At 44.3% G+C, this 16,823-nt stretch overlaps 1 protein-coding gene across 5 annotated transcripts in view; it reads left to right on the top strand.

Annotated features, from left to right (window-relative positions):
- ATPCL (ATP-citrate synthase) overlaps positions 1-16,823 on the top strand; it is a 208,168-nt gene that overhangs the window by 72,564 nt on the left and 118,781 nt on the right. For all 5 annotated transcript variants that reach the window (XM_037430039.2, XM_037430041.2, XM_037430045.2 and 2 more), the window contains 7 exons: positions 4,344-4,442; positions 5,531-5,622; positions 5,830-5,909; positions 6,208-6,338; positions 6,709-6,827; positions 11,663-11,802; positions 12,714-13,042. In XM_037430039.2, the coding sequence (XP_037285936.1) occupies positions 4,344-4,442; positions 5,531-5,622; positions 5,830-5,909; positions 6,208-6,338; positions 6,709-6,827; positions 11,663-11,802; positions 12,714-13,042 (990 nt within the window). The remainder of the gene's footprint in view (positions 1-4,343; positions 4,443-5,530; positions 5,623-5,829; positions 5,910-6,207; positions 6,339-6,708; positions 6,828-11,662; positions 11,803-12,713; positions 13,043-16,823) is intronic.

Raw genomic sequence — 16,823 nt, 5'->3', positions numbered from 1 at the left:
AGGGAGATTGCTGACTTTCATGATGGAACAAAGCACGCACTTTAGGCATAAATGTGTAGGTGCTTACCATTGAACCTCAGTTTGAGTTTTTATTTTTTCACTTTTTTTCTAGTTGTGGTTTACCTGTATTCGAATTCAAGAGTTGGTATTTGACATAATTGTGATGCGTACAAAGAGTGTATTTGATGTTCAAAGCGAATAATGATTTGGTCGAATAATTTTGAATCAAATACTTCGAAGCATATTATAAAAGAATGAGCATTGTTATTATGTTATAACTAATTTACGCATTTTTTTTTAATTAAAGCTCATGTAGGCGCAGCACTTTGTGAAATTGAAAATTGTTGACAGTTAAATTTTATTCACAAATCTAACATTCCTTTTACTACACTCATGTTTTTGTGCAAAAATACCAGCTGCTCCACATGGTAATAGAGCAGAAGTTCGCTCCAGCTGCTGTTCAAAGCAGCTTCTCACTTCTTGCTTGTGTGGCAGGAATTGATAGGTGCCACCTTGGCCAGCTCAGGGTACAGTCGGCTGCCATGGGTCTTTCACCACTCCAAAATATTTTCTGACCGGGGAACTGCAGGGGCGCCAAGTATTCTGCCCCTTGAGAAGGGACACTCGTGTTCTTTCTCAGGGGGCAGTACATTAGAGGCCAATGAAGAAAAAACAAGAGTGCTAGCTGGAGGCTTCTCCATGGCTGGCCAGACAGGTGCCCAGGCACAATAATTTTGGGCTGGTATTAGCTCATTTGCTACAGCTGCAAATGTGGCTTCTGCCCGCCTTTTTTTATTGTCTTCAGTGTAGCAAATATTATTGTACCGAGGGTCAACTAGCATTGTATTTTCCGGAACATTTGCCATTTTCAAACCAGCAAACCTTGTGGCAAGACTGCGCAGAAGGCTCCTTGCAGGGGTGCAACAGCTGTGCCAATTGCGCCAATTTGATACAATTCTCCTTCGTTGGGCGGAGCTGCTCCAAAACCACGAAGTTTGCTGAAATTGCGCCATGCTGTGCCAAAATGCCCGACCAGCCATAAAATTATCTCACGTGCGTTAATTTTAGCGAGAAATGGAGGCCACATTGGTCACCCGCTTTTTGCCTCGTCAATCAAACCAAGCCGCAGACTCAAGTCATGTTTATTAAATAGTTCAGTTGAGTTACATGGTTAGCGTTATTACAGCAGGAGGTCCCAAAGTTTCAGAAAAACTGACAGGGGGACCTCCTATGGCTACATGGATGGGGTATAATTACAAAAATACAGCAATAGTATACGGCCTTGTGAGTAATAATGAATAATCTTGATTAACAATAAAAAAACTCTAACCTTTAAAGGAAGAAACTCTAACCTTTAGACATGGTGTAAGTTATATACTCGTTAGGGGAGGACACTCGCGAATTGCGATCGACCAGATAAATTATAAGGTGAAGATAAAGCATAAGGGGTATCAGCCCGCGGACCTGCCGATGCGCTCTTTGGTCCGCGCACCATAGCGGATACCTATCAGCGAGTTGATGAGACATAAAAAAAAAAAAAGTGTTGCCGTAGCTATCAATGATTTGGCGGGGGAAATATGAATTCCCCAATCATCTAACACGGGTTTGACATGTTAAAAACGTATGCGGCGTTTTCCCCTCGCTTACAAGGTCGATGTTTTGCGAACTTAGTCATTGCCAGCCGCCACGTTTCTTGCGATAGCAAGAAACGATGAAGCTCGTTGCGTCAATGTGTCTTCTGTGTGAAGCGTACGAGTCGTCGTCACTTGTTAAATGGCTGCTAGTGAAAACGTTGCAAAACTGTCTTGCTTCATTGTGCAGCAATCTGATGGAACACGAGCACAAATGCTATTGCACGTATTACTTGCTTAGAAAGGAGAGCGCAAACACCTGTGGTGGGAGCAGTAGCCGGAGCACATGCTGGAAACATCACCAGCTTGAAAAAAGTAACATGGGGTAAAGTTTACAGCTGATCTTTGTTCCTTCAGCATTCAGAGTTCCTCTCTGTGCGCAGAGAGGTGCGCAGCAATACGTCAGCCTTGGGATTATCAGCTAGTATACATATCATGTCGATACAACCTACGTATACATAAACACACGCAGCCTGTGTGGACTGCACCGTGCCCGAATCTCTAACATGGCGGTATGCACACTCAGGCCAACAGATAGCAGCAATTTTTCATGAAGTCTATTGTAAATACCTAATTATGAGAAACAAAGGTCAAACTTTTATTTTAATTTCTCGCTTGATGTTCGGCATCTGAACCTCTGCCTGAACACCTTTGTTTGTTCTTTATTTATTATTTTCTTTATTTATACAAGTACCTGCAGCATCATGAGGGCATTGTTGCAGTGGGGAATTCAGGAAAAAATATGTATAATAGCAAAATATATGCAAATTCACATACAGAAATGAAAATGGGAGAAAGTGGTGGACTCTGCATAGAAACATTAGGCTTGTGCGAATACTGAATTTTAGGTTCGAAGCAAATTCGAAGCAAATAGTGATTTTGGTTGAATAATTTCAAACTGCATTCGAATAGTATGTATCACTTATAAAAAAATGGGAATATTTATCTTGATCTAACCTGCACATTATATTTTTCAATTGAAATAAGGGCTCTATGCAAATGTCATGTTTTTTTGCCGTTCAAAGGAAGTCGAAACAACCTTGAGTAGTAGGATGCTGGTGATAACCTGCAAAATATGTAACATTTTAAAAATTTATTGTGCTTAGAACATGTAAGCTGTCATAACAAGCTTTTATGCATAATAAAAAGATGAATTTATTTGAGGGTAACATCTTCATATAAAGGGGCCCTGTTACACTTTTTCTTTCAAGTAACCATAAAGCCATTAAAGAAGCTTATTGCCTCACGAATGCACTGCCACAAAATGTTTAGAAGCAGTTCAGTGTGAGTAGAGTTCCAAAGATTTGACGCACGCTGCAATTGCATTCTCTCTTCTCGCCCCGACAAAAGCGCTGGAAGCTAAGCAGAGAGGGGTTGCACGGGGAAAGAAAATATGTCACGTGTGCCTCGTGACTTTGGGCACTTTTTTTCTCTTATTTTTTCATGGAACACGCCGCCTTTTTAGTATAATAACGCATGTGCGCGTTGACAAGCGGCAGCTCCAGTAACGACTGAGGGTGCCATGCTCATGTTGGACACTGGCTGTAACAAGTGATTTTTAAGCTTGTAGTGTTGTTTGCCGAAAGAAGAGTGCAAGTTTTAGCAGACTTTGAGAATATATTGTGAATTTCAGGCCGCGTGCTGCGCTATAATATTTGCCTAGGCGTGTTCTCGGTAGCCTCGACTACTGGTCGGCAGCGTTTTCTGACCATGCTCAACAAGTGTTGTAGAGCCCCTTTAAATTTGAGGGGGGCTTTGTGGCAGAGTGGATCTTTCTTAAATAGGTGCTTTCACGGCTTAGCACCCCTACACTGCAGAGAAACCACATTTACAGGCAGTTACATGCGGACTAATATACACCTATTCGTTCACTACGAATACTGGTCGGCAGCGTGAAATTTTCAATAACTTAAGTTCAAATCGAAGCGAATTCGAATACTTTACTATTTGTTCATATATTCAAAGCATTCGTATATTTGCACAAACCTAAGAAAAATGGCAATCTTTGTAAACCAAGAAATAATTTTGAATGCAGGCACGATTTTGTCAAAAAAAAAAAAAGGAAACTAAACAAACAACATGAAAAAATGTATCGGCAAAAGCAAGGAGACGGTTAATTTGTATCTCATGGGAGATATGAATGTAAAAATGATTGGAGTTGGAATAATGTTTCACAAACGGATATAATACCCCTTGGAAGTCTGTTCCAATACATGGAGGTGTGAGGAAAAAAAGAACAATGAAACACATTCGTTCGGCAGAGTATGTCGAAAACTTCACACTCATGATTATAACTTATGAAGATGAAGTGAGAAGGTAAATATACAAGTTTTTATTCACTCCTGTGAGATCAGAGTAAATTTGAAGAAAAAGTTCTCATTTAATGGTAAGGGAGCATTGAGACAGGGCTTTCCAACCGAGGTTGTCTTTAATTATTGAAAGGCTGCTTTTATTGGTGAAATTACCAGTAACAGTCCTGGCTGCGCAATTTCAGAACCACTCAAGTTCATCAGTAAGGTATTTTGCCCGTGTTAGGTTCATGAAAATTCGTGAAGATTGCTATGTTAATTTTTTCGGTCATTTGAAGCACAATTCAATTTTTACCTGTGAAGGAACATGTAGGCTGTAGTGGATGCCATCATGGTGTCTCAATAAGCAGCAGTTTGCAGCTAAAGGAAGGATGTGTGACAAGGCAGGGCATATTCCTTGCAGGGTGAAGAGGCGTATGTGTGCATCTATTCTCATCGTAATGGTGACACCATCCTGTTCCACCACGAGGGAGGTGTTGACATTGGTGACGTGGACTCCAAGGTGAGTGCTGTGCCTTTGAAGCCGCTCCGGTGTGGACTGCTGCAGTATGGTCTGCACAGCTGAGGGAGAAACGGAAACCTCTTAATCGCTATAAATAATGGGCCTCTTTTGTGGCTCCTGTATCAAATGGGGGCTGCATATTTTACGTGTGCACTCAAGTGGTCATGTGTACATTCCTCATGCACTCATTATGATTAAATTGTGCAAAGGTGTTTTAAGCTTTCCAATCTTGGGGAATTCCAGAGGCTTTTCTAGAGTGCCACAAAAGCTCTTTTCTATCTATAGTCAAAGTCTGACATTTTAAACTCTTTTAAAAAACAGTACAAGAATCACTTTTATGCCTGGTATGTGGTATACTTCAATGTACACCCGTAAGCAAATGCGTACGAACCATTACTGTCCCTATAACTTTGCAGCCTGCTCCATTTAGTGGCGAGCAGTCTATAGCAGATAGCATTTTTTAACCAATCGTATTGCAGTAATGTTCTCATCAGCTATTTCATCAAAGCAATGGTCTCAACAGCTGATGGCTCGTGACTAGACAGCACAGACTGTGATCTTATACTTTTGCTCACGGGTATACAACTTTATAAAATTTACTGTGTTTTCATCCAGCTGCCATAGTCTAGTGGCTAAGGTATTAGGCTGCTGACCCGCAGGTCGCGGGATCGAATCCCGGCTGGAGTGGCTGCATTTTTGATGGAGACAAAAATGCTGTAGTCCTGTGTGCTCAGATTTGCGTGCATGTTAAAGAACCCCAGGTGGTCGAAATTTTTAGAGCCCTCCACTATCGTATCTCTTATAATCATATGGTGGTTTTCGAGCATAATTGACCATTGGGGACCGTTTGTGTCTGCTCTCTTTGCAGCTCAAGTGTGCTAGAAGATTTGCCGTGGATTTGGTCACGTGACATCTTAAAGATGATGCTATGTAAGGGCCTACAGGACTGGAGTGCTGCAATAAATTTGTGCCTCTTGTTGAAAGGAATGTGCCACATTGTTAAAAAGAGTGTGCCACTTTTTCAAGCCACAGTAGCCATGAGCAGCTGATTGGCTGCGTACAGTTCTTGTAGAGTGATTGCTTTGCAGGCCCTTCGACTGGAGGTTCCCATTGACCACAAGCCAAGTGCCGAAGAAGTGACCAAAACACTGCTCACCAAGCTGCCACAAGACAAGCAAAGGTCAGTTTGTCACTGCATCTGTGAGGGAGTAACGTTTGGTGGATTTCAGCCGGCACTTGTTCATCTTGCATGACTATGCTCGAAAAATTGTGATTGGATAGAATCGTTAATATGAGTCTGCTCTCATCTTGCATGCCATAAGTGGTCTGATCTCTGTGTCATTATGCTTGCAAGGTGCATTGCTGACATACCCTTTTTTTCTTACAGTCTGGTGGCTACATTCATCTGCTCATTGTATGACGTGTATGTGGACCTGTACTTCACTTATCTCGAGATCAACCCTTTGGGTGAGTGAACGTCATTGCCCGGTCACAGTGAAGCCAATGGGGAGGACAGCGGTCAGACAGCAGCTGTCTGGCTACTTTCTGCAAAGGTTCAAGTTAGAATTTCGCTCATAACGAGTAGCGCTTGTATCACCTAGCTCGTAAATCAGTGGAATAACTAGTATGACTAAAAACGCTGTACATTCACGGAGAACAGAGGCGATGCAAGGATCCGCATGCATTGGAAGCAGAGTCCGTTCCCCTTGTTCCCATCACACCGAGGTGTCATGCCTTGTGAGACGTGTTGCGTAATGCTTTCCAGTTGTGACTGGCGGCCAGGTGTACATCCTCGACTTGGCAGCCAAGCTGGATGCCACGGCAGAGTTCGTGTGCAAGCAAAAGTGGGGCGACGTCACCTTCCCTCCACCCTTTGGTCGAGATGCCACCACAGAGGTCAGTGTGTGCCTCTTTGACCAATCTTGATTTCGACGACTCTCCCCATTTTCTCATTCACAAATTGGTTACAACGTTCGTAAAAAATTTATATATCAAAGGCAAACTGCTGGTACTCATTTTGAAAGGGCAGCACAGAGACACAGGAAAAAGAAAGTGCTCTTTGTCTCTGCGGTCTTTCTATGAACCCAAATCAAAGTACTGCTCGAGCAAACTGAGAGACTTGTTTGAAGTGCAGGCCTGCCACATGTTTGTCGATTTTGATATAGCCTATCATGTGAGCTCTTCCACCTGTAGATGTTCCATTGGTTTGACAGTGTGGGTGTCCTCAATGTCTGACAACGTGATGTCTGCCGTCTCGGCTGCGCAGGAGGCCTACATTGCAGAGTTGGATTCTAAGAGTGGTGCGTCTCTCAAGCTTACGGTGCTGAATGCGAAAGGACGCATCTGGACCATGGTTGCTGGAGGAGGTGCCTCAGTCATCTACAGGTGTGTCTGCAAAGAAGGTTTTGCTTTTTTGTAGCATCACCCTTTGGGTAAACACATACAAGAGCTTTCCATGGTTCTCTCACCCAACTTTATCTGCATTTTTTGCCATCATTTTCACGTGTTTATCTTTTTGTTGTTGTTGTTTCAGTAAACCGCATTGGTAGTTCGCACTTGTGGCGTCGTCTTTCCTAACCTAGTACACCTTGTAAGTGTAGCACAGTCCTGACTCTCAAAGGCAAGTCGCTACTTCTGCACCTAACCCTGCGACATTTTCTTGTGCCGAGAAATGAAGTTAAGGTTTAAAGGGTGCTCGTGCCACGTCATTTTCGAGATCCTGTCGAAATTGCTGTGAGGCCTTCAACACACTTGCGCCTGAAGATTTTTGCAAATGCTGCATGGAATTGTGGCAGAAATTCTGGGATATGCTCAAGGTGACTGCAATTGAGAGAGACTGTGCTGATTATGGTGAGCGCATTTCTTTAAGGGGGGACGCGGCTTTGGGATCGCGAAAAATGGCAAAAAAATCGATTTTTTGAAACTCAACTTTTCAGTTTCTGGAACCCTTTTTCTATCTGGTTCCAAAACATCTACACTGAAAACCGCGCAGAAGTGCTTCAGGAAATTCGTTTCACCCACCTAGGTAGCAAAACTTTTTCTGGAAATGGCGAGAAAACGGCGATTTTCAACACATTATAGCTTCGCGATGCTTGTGCTGGGAGCCGGCTTCTTGGGCTCATCGGAAAGGGCATTTCTCCGTGTTTAACTTTCCCGCCTCAGCTGGCTCCTCCCTTTAACAACAAGCGAGCAAAAAGCAAATGTTTGAAGGTCGTTTTGAAGCCCTTGATTGGCCGTGGCCGCCATGTTGCCTCAGCTCGCCTCGCCATTGGCCCGATGCTCGCTCCGGGAGATCGTCGTCTGCTGCTTGTGCGTCGCGAGGATATGGCTCTCGAAAATCGCCACTTCGTGACGTGTTCACGGCTTGATAATCGCTCAAGATATAATTACGCTTTAGTTACGAGCAGTAAGCGGATGCGCGATCAGGTTACTACGAGCAGGCGCGGGGTCTACGAGTGCCGCGTGTTATCGGAGTCATCTTTAGCCCTAACTCCGCCGACAGTGAGACTGCGGGCAGGAACGACGCGCTAGCGCATTCGTGGCGACGTGCTTCTTCGCAAGAAACGAAGCTGTAAGCGGCGGCACGATCTGATTACTACGTGTGGCCGCACTGGATGCACGATCAGATTACTACGACCGGGCGCACGGCAGTCTACGAGTGCGGCACGTCATCGGAGTCCGCTTTAGCCCTAACTCCTCTGACAGCGAGACTGCGGACAGGAACGACACGCAAGCGCACTCTTGGCGATGTGCTTCTTTGCAAGGAATGTACCACATCACTTGCTAGCTCCTCTGAATCACGTACGGGCATTTTACGCATCGGCAGCAGACAACACAGTCAAGCTCGTCACCCCCACCCCCTCTTCTCTGCCAAGGATTGCTCGGAACAGCGGCTAGCAGTTTGGCGCGTCGTCATTCGAAAATGCGATGCCAAGTGCAGTGCGCGCCAATTTTTTGTCATCGTAGTTACACATTTCGCGCATCGTCATCGAATGCCGCCAACAAGTGCATTACGCGCTGGCTGCACTCTTTATGCGGCCGCGCTTCGTACAGTCATAGGGAGTGCTGCCAATAAGCTTTTGTGATGCGATTCAGACGTGCTTGGAGCCGTGCTTGATATCTTCACGAACGTCTATGAATGTTCTGAGGTTAATGAATTGCTATAGATTAGAGTTCCGCGACCGGCCGTATGATGATGCGTTTCACGGCTAGAGCGGCGAAAGAGCATGTATGAATCAGGGGCAGGAAGTTTTATATGCCCGTTTCGTGTCATTAATTATACTGCTAGAAATTCCTGTGCCACCAGTCTTCTGCCCATAACTTTGTTATTTGGAAAGAAGGCATAGACCGTCATGGTGTGATCCATTTTTCTGATGCAATAAACCTCTCTCCAAATAAAGAAAAGTTCAGTGAATATTTGTAATCAAGTACTTAATTATGGTAGTTACAACTTCAGCAGCGCAAAAAATGTGTAATAATTTCAGTATATGGTTTTATTCAATTACAATCTTTTCTGTCATACCTATGACACCCCTCCTTTATACAAAGAACTTGGTTTGAAATCCATACTTGTTCTTTGTAAATCATGAAAAGGAGTAAATCATGAAAAGATGTCAAATATTACAAGACAAACCTGAGATCACAATTTTTAGGTGTCAGACGTAAAGAAAAGTTGAAACTTTAAATGCAGCTTTCTCAATACGGTTGTTTTGACATTATGCTCAGCCCCTCCACATGGTTCAAAGAAGAAATAATTTGTATCGCTTCAAAATTTTTATGGAAGCACTGTGAGGTCATTCTTAGTGTCTGTGCCAAATATTCGTCAATATCGAACGAGAAACAAAAAAGTTTATGAAAAAAAGCCTGTCGAAAACTTCGACAGGCTTTTTCTCACGAGTGTGTTGGACATTGTGCATTGCTCGTGGAAAGAGTAGCACGGGAGTGACTAGACCGATTTTCATTCTGTTTTATTTTTCCTTAATCCCTGAACACTGCTTGTGGGTACAGCAATCTTCAATTTCTGTTTTAAGGCCCTGTTATTTTTCTAGACGATGATTTGTCCGTGCCACTGTTTCTGACAATGTGTGTCGGCAGCCATGATGATCTCTAAAAAAAAAAAAAAAGAGAGAACTTATTAAAAAATTTTAGAGTGCCATACCCTGTAGCTTTTTTTTTGAGTAAAGATCAACATCATTCGCAGCTTCCTGGCATGTTTTGTTGCAGCGCTAGGCTTTCCACGAGCAGACCATGTAATTGGACCATGTAGCATTATGTAACTTGAGAACTACTGAAGCTATCACGATGAAACTGCACATTTCCCTATTCGAGACACTTATGAGTACGCATGCCAAATTTCATTGCTGTAGGACAACAAATAAAAAGTTTTTCTTCAATGCCACCTCCCCCCTTAACTGCCAAGTTTTCTGAATTTCTGGTTAGCAGCTCATTCACATACCCAAAACATTGCTTGAAAGAGGAGCGTAAAATGAAAATGCCAGTGTCCAACTGCCAGTGTAAACAGAGCAGTGGCTTGAAGACCCTCAGTTGTTCTCTTGTGTTAGTTGAAAGTTCAAGCTGTTGTCAGCAACATGAGTGGAGCCTAAAAAAGTAATTACGATATGCTTTCAAAAAAAAGTTTTGGTTTTGTGCCCTGATGTCGCAACATGGTATGAACTTCTCATGTGCTTCAGCAAGATACTGTGACATTTCTACGGCCACTTTGCACCATTGCTTCATCGGCGACACAGGGGTGGCCATTTTCGAAGTCTTGGTACTTTACACCATCACGACTTGCCAGGCTGCTTCATGAAGCCGCCAGAATTTCTACCCCACACTAGGGGTGTGGAAATAGTGAATTTATACCTGAATTCAATAGGCATCAAATTTCTATGTGACCAAACCGGACACGAATACAAAGCAAATGCTGTTTGAATGGTTTTTGAATAGTAAGACAACCATCGTCATACGTCTCGAGACTGGTATGATAACAATTTTTTTAAGACAGCCTGAAAATTCCTCAATCTTCTATTTGAAACAAGTAGTACTGACAAGCTTTAGCAAAAGACAAAAAATTACCACAGTTACTTTAACTAAGACAAGCTTCTATACAGCAGCAAATATGGCCTTCGATTTATTTTGTAACTGCCTAATGAAATACAGCAGTGACTTCAGTATGCAAAGTTGGACTCTGTGAACAGCTTTTAAATAATATTTAAACCTAAATATCAAGCAAGTTCCAGGCATTATCATTCTTAAGTATATTGTAGTGGTGCACTGGTGTCATTTTAAATTATGTAGTAAATTACTGACGTTATTGCTATGGCAACAGTCAAGTTGCAATAAAAAAGCCTTCATCTTGTAATCATTATAGTATCGTTAGTCCCCTAATTACATGGGCTGGATGTATCTGGATAAACTCGAGACGAAAAGGTAATATTGGCCTGATCGTGTCAATGTTTAATTCATTTCAGCATTTTCTTTATTGCTTATTATTCAAAAGATGTTCGTAAAACATTCAGTGTGTTTAATATGCACTATTTCGTTCTGGTACTAAATTTAATAGAGCAATATGCTCCGCTGCGATAATCTAGTGGTTAAAGTACTCGGCTGCTGATCCGCAAGTCGCGGGATCGAATCCCGGCTGTGGCGGCTGCATTTTCGATGGAGGCGGAAATGCTGCAGGGCCGTGTGCTCAGATTTGGGCGCACGTTAAAGAACGCCAGGTGGTTGAAATTTCCGGAGTCCTCCACTACGACTTTTCTCATTATCATATGATGGTTTTGAGACGTGGAACCCGACATATTGATCAATCAATAGAGCAATATTTAATTTGTCATTTGAAATGTTCGAATATATGCTCACTCCTAACTGTCTACTGACAACAAGATATTGTCAGTGTTGGTAGGTGTGGAACGGGAAATTGACTTTACTATCAAAATAATAATACGCTCAAACCTCTACATAACGAACCCAGATAGAACAAAATACCGTTTCTAACAAAGTAAACGAAGATTAGTCTTGCAACAGATAAAGTGTTAGGAATAAACTTTTAAAATGAGTTTCTGGATATAATGAACCTATTTTCATGTAAGATGCAACTTCGTTATAATGATGTTTGAGTGTATACCTTATCAGCATTTGCTGAGATTCAGAGCTGTCTCTCTACACACCCTTCAAAAATGTTGTCAGATCAAGTTGTGATTCTAGCTTTGCGTGTGCAGTGACACAGTGTGTGACCTGGGCGGAGCAAGTGAGCTTGCCAACTATGGCGAGTACTCTGGTGCACCGACCGAGCAGCAGACGTACGAGTATGCCAAGGTCATCCTGGGCCTCATGACCCACTCGGAGAAGCACCCAGACGGTGAGCACACCCAGCATAAGGAACAGTGGGCATCACACACTGCCTTTTATGGCTTTGTCATAATGCATTGAATTCAGCGTGGTCTTCTGCTATCATTTGCTCGATTGTTGTGCATGTATATTAATAAACTTCGGTTTGGCACTAATGTGACGAATGATGGCAAATTCTGTAAAAAGGATATAAGCGGACAAGTTTGCGACAATGAGAAGGTTACCATGACCTGCTCTAGCTATTGCCTAAAGCTTTTGCTGTGAACTGTTTTCCTTTTAGGAGTGAAGCTCCTTAGGGCCGGTGCACCCTGCCGTTGCAGCTGCTGTCGAAGGTCCCCGCCACATCACCGCTTGCACCCCTCTCCCATCTTTCTCTCTTTTTTCGTTTCAGCCCTCCCCCCTCAAACCAGCGAACGTAGGAAACCATCACTTTGCCTCGTTGTCTTCAACCCTGTGGCATTTTTGGGGTTCCACTCTGCCCAGTGGCAGGCTTGTTGCCTTGGCTGGCACTCGCCATGCTGCACGCGCCACACACTCATCATTGTCAGTCGTTCCCGCCATCGAGCTCAACAGACCCTCTCTCTACCCTACCCTCTCCCCATCCATGAAAGCCAGCAGCGAGAACAGGCGCATAGTTGTTTGTGTCCCATTTCTAAGGAGCTTGGCTCATCGGCATTGCATCGAACAGCTTTTTTTGGGGGGGGGAGGGGGGGGGGAGTTGCCAGTTGGTACATTGCGTTAGACTTCTTACACAGATGCTCACACAGGAAGAGAAGCTTACTAGACAAACGGCCCTATTCTGGGGTGTAGTATTTAACAATGTTTTTAATCTGGATTGTATGCTTGAGTGTGGTGTGTAGAGTGACCCGATTATTATTGAGCACAGTGCTGTCAAAAAAGTTGGCCATCCTTGAACTGCAGGCAAGGTGCTCATCATTGGGGGTGGCATAGCCAACTTCACCAATGTGGCGGCCACCTTTAAGGGCATCGTGAAGGCCCTGCAGGAGTTTAGGGAGCGCCTGGTGGAGCACAGAGTGTCGGTGTTTGTGCGTCGGGCGGGCCCCAACTACCAGGAAGGGCTGCGCGTCATGAAGGAAGTCGGCCGCACCCTGGGCGTGCCAGTGCACGTCTTTGGCCCCGAGACCCACATGACGGCCATCGTGGCCATGGCCATGGGACGACGCGAGGTGCCCGACATGCCCGAGCCGAACGTCACCACTGCAAACTTTCTGCTGCCCGGTGGCATGAAGGTACGTGGCTTTATATGCTCTGTTTAGCCATAATGCATTAATCAAATTACTAATTAGAAGCTCACAGGTAGCTTGCATACTTACTTGAGTAAGTTTGTGCTGCCACATAATAGGCCGAACGAAATTACGAAGTGGATCACACAAACTTGCAGCAATAAATCGCTCTGTTGCGAGTCGATGGATGTTTACTTAAAATAAAGGCCACGTAAGTAACATTTTAGAATGCATACCAGTGAAGAACAGGCATGCTTGGGATTCACGGGGTCGTGACCGCGTCACGGTGTGTCACGGGGTCGTGACGTGGCCGAAGACAGGAGACTTTATGTTTGGATTTAACTGTTTATTTGGGCGAACCTGTGCCCGGTAAATGGAAAGTTCGATTACAGTAGCAGTCTTGGACTGATAGCGGCGAACGGAGCGTCGGCCATCGATCAACTACTGACAAGCGGCGAAGCGCATCGGCATTTACACTCTTGCCATCGAATGTTCTAGCATTATCGCTGGCGGTGGCGTAGGTTCCAGAATAATCTGTGCAGTTTGCAGAGTGGGCATGATCTTATCGAAATGATCTACTACAGTCCGGAAGCTTCTCGAAAACTGCAGGTGCGGTTTGCCCTGAGAATTGTGTAGTGTTTTGGGACGATAACAAAACTTGGGAAATGGAACGTGGCAATATGCAAACAATGTACGTACTGCGCATAGTCTCAGCACAGGTGTCCGGAACACAGCAGCTGTCAAGTGCTGGCTAATACATACATCTAGGTGCACGAAACCTTTGCTGATGTAATACTGCTATTGTTCCTGTACTTCTGTAGCTTGAGATGCCTCAACACCTCGTTCACAGTACTTGGCAAGCTGTCTGTAGTGGATATTAACATACCGGTGCACCTTTCCCAACCAGAGTAGCGCTACTGTTTTTCTGCTTTGTCCTGCCACCATAAGTGTGTCATTTACCAGTCTTCTACATGTTCGCACTTTGCCTAAAATTAAATGAGAAATGCTTTCCTATGCATACCAACCTCAAGCTTTACAATTAAAATTGTCGAAAAAAAGGCTTGGATGGCATTTAAATTCCCACTTCTGGCAGGGTGCTGTCGTGGTTTCGATGGGGGAGACACCTGAAGGCCCGAACGGAAAGCTTGCACTATGCCACTGGCTTAATAGCACTATTATCGCTTCTAGTTTTGTCCCTGTTCACATGTCATTCTTTGGTGTAGCCACAGAACGGACACAATGTACACTTACATGCTGTATTTGGCTTGGCTTGGGTTCGATTGGGGCTCTATGTATTCATAGTACAGTATAACCTCGTTACAATGAATCTGCTTACAACAAACTTTTGGATAGTGCATATTAATTGGCATTGTTATGCCGATCTCCCTGTCTGTTTCATTGTCTGTTTCACTGTGGATTCTAGTGCAACGGTTACTTAGATATAATAGACTAAAATGTGAGGCCAGCAAGGTGGTCCTCTTTACAGTGAACTTTTCTATCACGGATGCCCCAAATTCATCAACTTCCCGCTCGAACATAAGGGATGGGAATGGCGTGCCGTGGATACCGATATACATATCTAAGAACAAAGACTGCCTATCTGTGGTTTATAATGGTCAGTTATGCCCTACTAAGGCGACGAAGATATTGCCCGCTGCATGCTTGGTCTAGCGTTTTGGGGCGCTGACGTGTGAAATTGCAAGCCGCTGCTCTGAGCGGTCGCTGCAGACAGAGATTGGCCGGGGGGTCTGCCGCCAATACGCAAACTGCCTATTCGGGATTCTGAAGAGCCAGGAGGCGATGTAATTCGTCATTTTTGATGAAACAAATTACGGCTGCTCCGCTTTTGCATGTTCGCTAACACGATGGTCTTGCTCAGAAAGGTCTCGGTGAAGTTAGGCCTAGCCATGACTTCGAGCAGAAGCTTCTCTTTCAACGTGCATGGCCGTGGTGCACGATATTTCAAAGTACATCATGCTCGATTGTGAATATGAAGAGTTGTCCTACGGTGATCTCCGTCTCAAGGTTCGAGTATTGATAAGCAGCGAGTCAAACGAGACGCTAATACAGTAGGTCTGAGGCACACGTCTGCAATGTTCACGACAAGTTCGATGTGCTATCATAATCTTGTAACTGAACTTCCGCTTGCAGCTGCCTCAATTGAATTGTGGTAGCTATTAGGAGAGGAGGGAGCAACACAGCCAACAGGGGACAGCAGAGGGTGTAGCAGTTGCTCATGTCAACGAGAGGTGGCGCACGTGTTGCTTCTTGTATCACTCTCTGGTCAGAAGCGTCGTAGCATGTGTATGGCACACGTACCGTGTGTGCCTTCATTGCTACATATGCGCTTTCCTTGGTGAAATTTTAAAGCATTTCCATGGCGTGAATAACGATGAGGACGCCTATGAAGCCTGCGTCGAGCAAGCCGGCAAAGATGGAAGACTCTATCTCAGCTTCAACAAACTGAGAGCAAATAGCGTAATGGACTTGATTTCAGTGCTAAAAAAATAATTAACTGACTTTTGTTGGCTTCAAACAACATTCCACAGATTTAACTAACAGCCAGATCAAGTTTTAATCAATGACAAGGCTGCATTTTCTATTGTAAACGCAGGAAACGTGGTATGAGAAAGCAAGTGGCATCAATGAATGTGCTATTTAAAGCTTCGTCGTATTAAGTGTTATTACGTGATTGGACATTTTATTTCCTTTGATTGTTTGAGAACTGCCTCTTGCATTGCATTTATGATGTACAAGAATAAACACATAGTTTTCAAGACTTTGTACGCATCTGCGACAATCGAGATGAAAGAAATGCTCAAAACATGGAACTTTCATCTGACATATGAAAAGTAAGCAACCGTAAAGTCAGTAAAATGATATACCGTCCCTAAAAGCTGCATAGTACTTAAGCGGTCCTTGTAGTGATGATAGTTATAGCGCCTGTCGATGTTGCTGCGGTAGTGGGCATTCCTCTTCACTACATATCGTCCCCCGTTGGAAAAAGAGCCATCCTGGCGACTCACGGAGAACAAAGTAGGAGCGGATTGTAATATGGTTTCAACCGCTGTACGTGTACGGTTTCACGACCCCCGAAAGTGCTGGTCTGTGGATGGCGTCACGGGTTCGATGATGTAGTTAACAGGTGAAGTCTGCGAGACAACATGGTAGGGTCCCTGGTATTTTGAAACAAGTTTCGAAGAAAGGCCTGTAGGGACAGCTGGAACCCAAAGCCACACAAGGGTGTCCGGAACAAAGTTGGGGTACGGGTGGTTATTGTCACGCCGAGATTTTTCTCTTCATTGGTCGATAGCTGTTAACGACTGGGCGAGCTTACGGCATTCCTCGGGGGGGGCTGGCAGCTTCAGAGATGGGCGTAGACTCGGAGAAATCAGGGTGGTAGAGCAGAATGGTATCTAGTGTGGTGGAATGAGTCTCGGCCATATAACAGGAAAAATGGCAAAAAGCCTGTAGTCGCCTGTGGAGCAGTATTGTATGCGTATGTCACAAAAGGCAGAATGAGGTCCCAATCGGAGTGGTCTGAGGCAACATGCTTTGATATTATGTCGCCAAGGGTACGGTTGGAACTTTCCGTCAAGCCATTCGTTTGGGGATGGTAGGCGGTGGTAGTCTGGTGAATGATACAGCATTCCGCTAAAAGTGCGTTGACGACTTCAGAGAGGAACACACGTCCTCTGTCGCTGCGAAGTTCACGTGGTGCGCCATGACGGAGAATGAAATTCCGCAGGAGAGAAGATGATACATCGCGTGCTGTGGCAGCAGGCAA

The sequence above is a fragment of the Rhipicephalus microplus genome, chromosome 1 (genome assembly GCF_043290135.1).
Source record: "Rhipicephalus microplus isolate Deutch F79 chromosome 1, USDA_Rmic, whole genome shotgun sequence".
NCBI lineage: Eukaryota > Metazoa > Arthropoda > Arachnida > Ixodida > Ixodidae > Rhipicephalus > Rhipicephalus microplus.
Note: the sequence above shows the minus strand (reverse complement) of the source record. Positions and strands in the feature narration are given on the sequence as shown.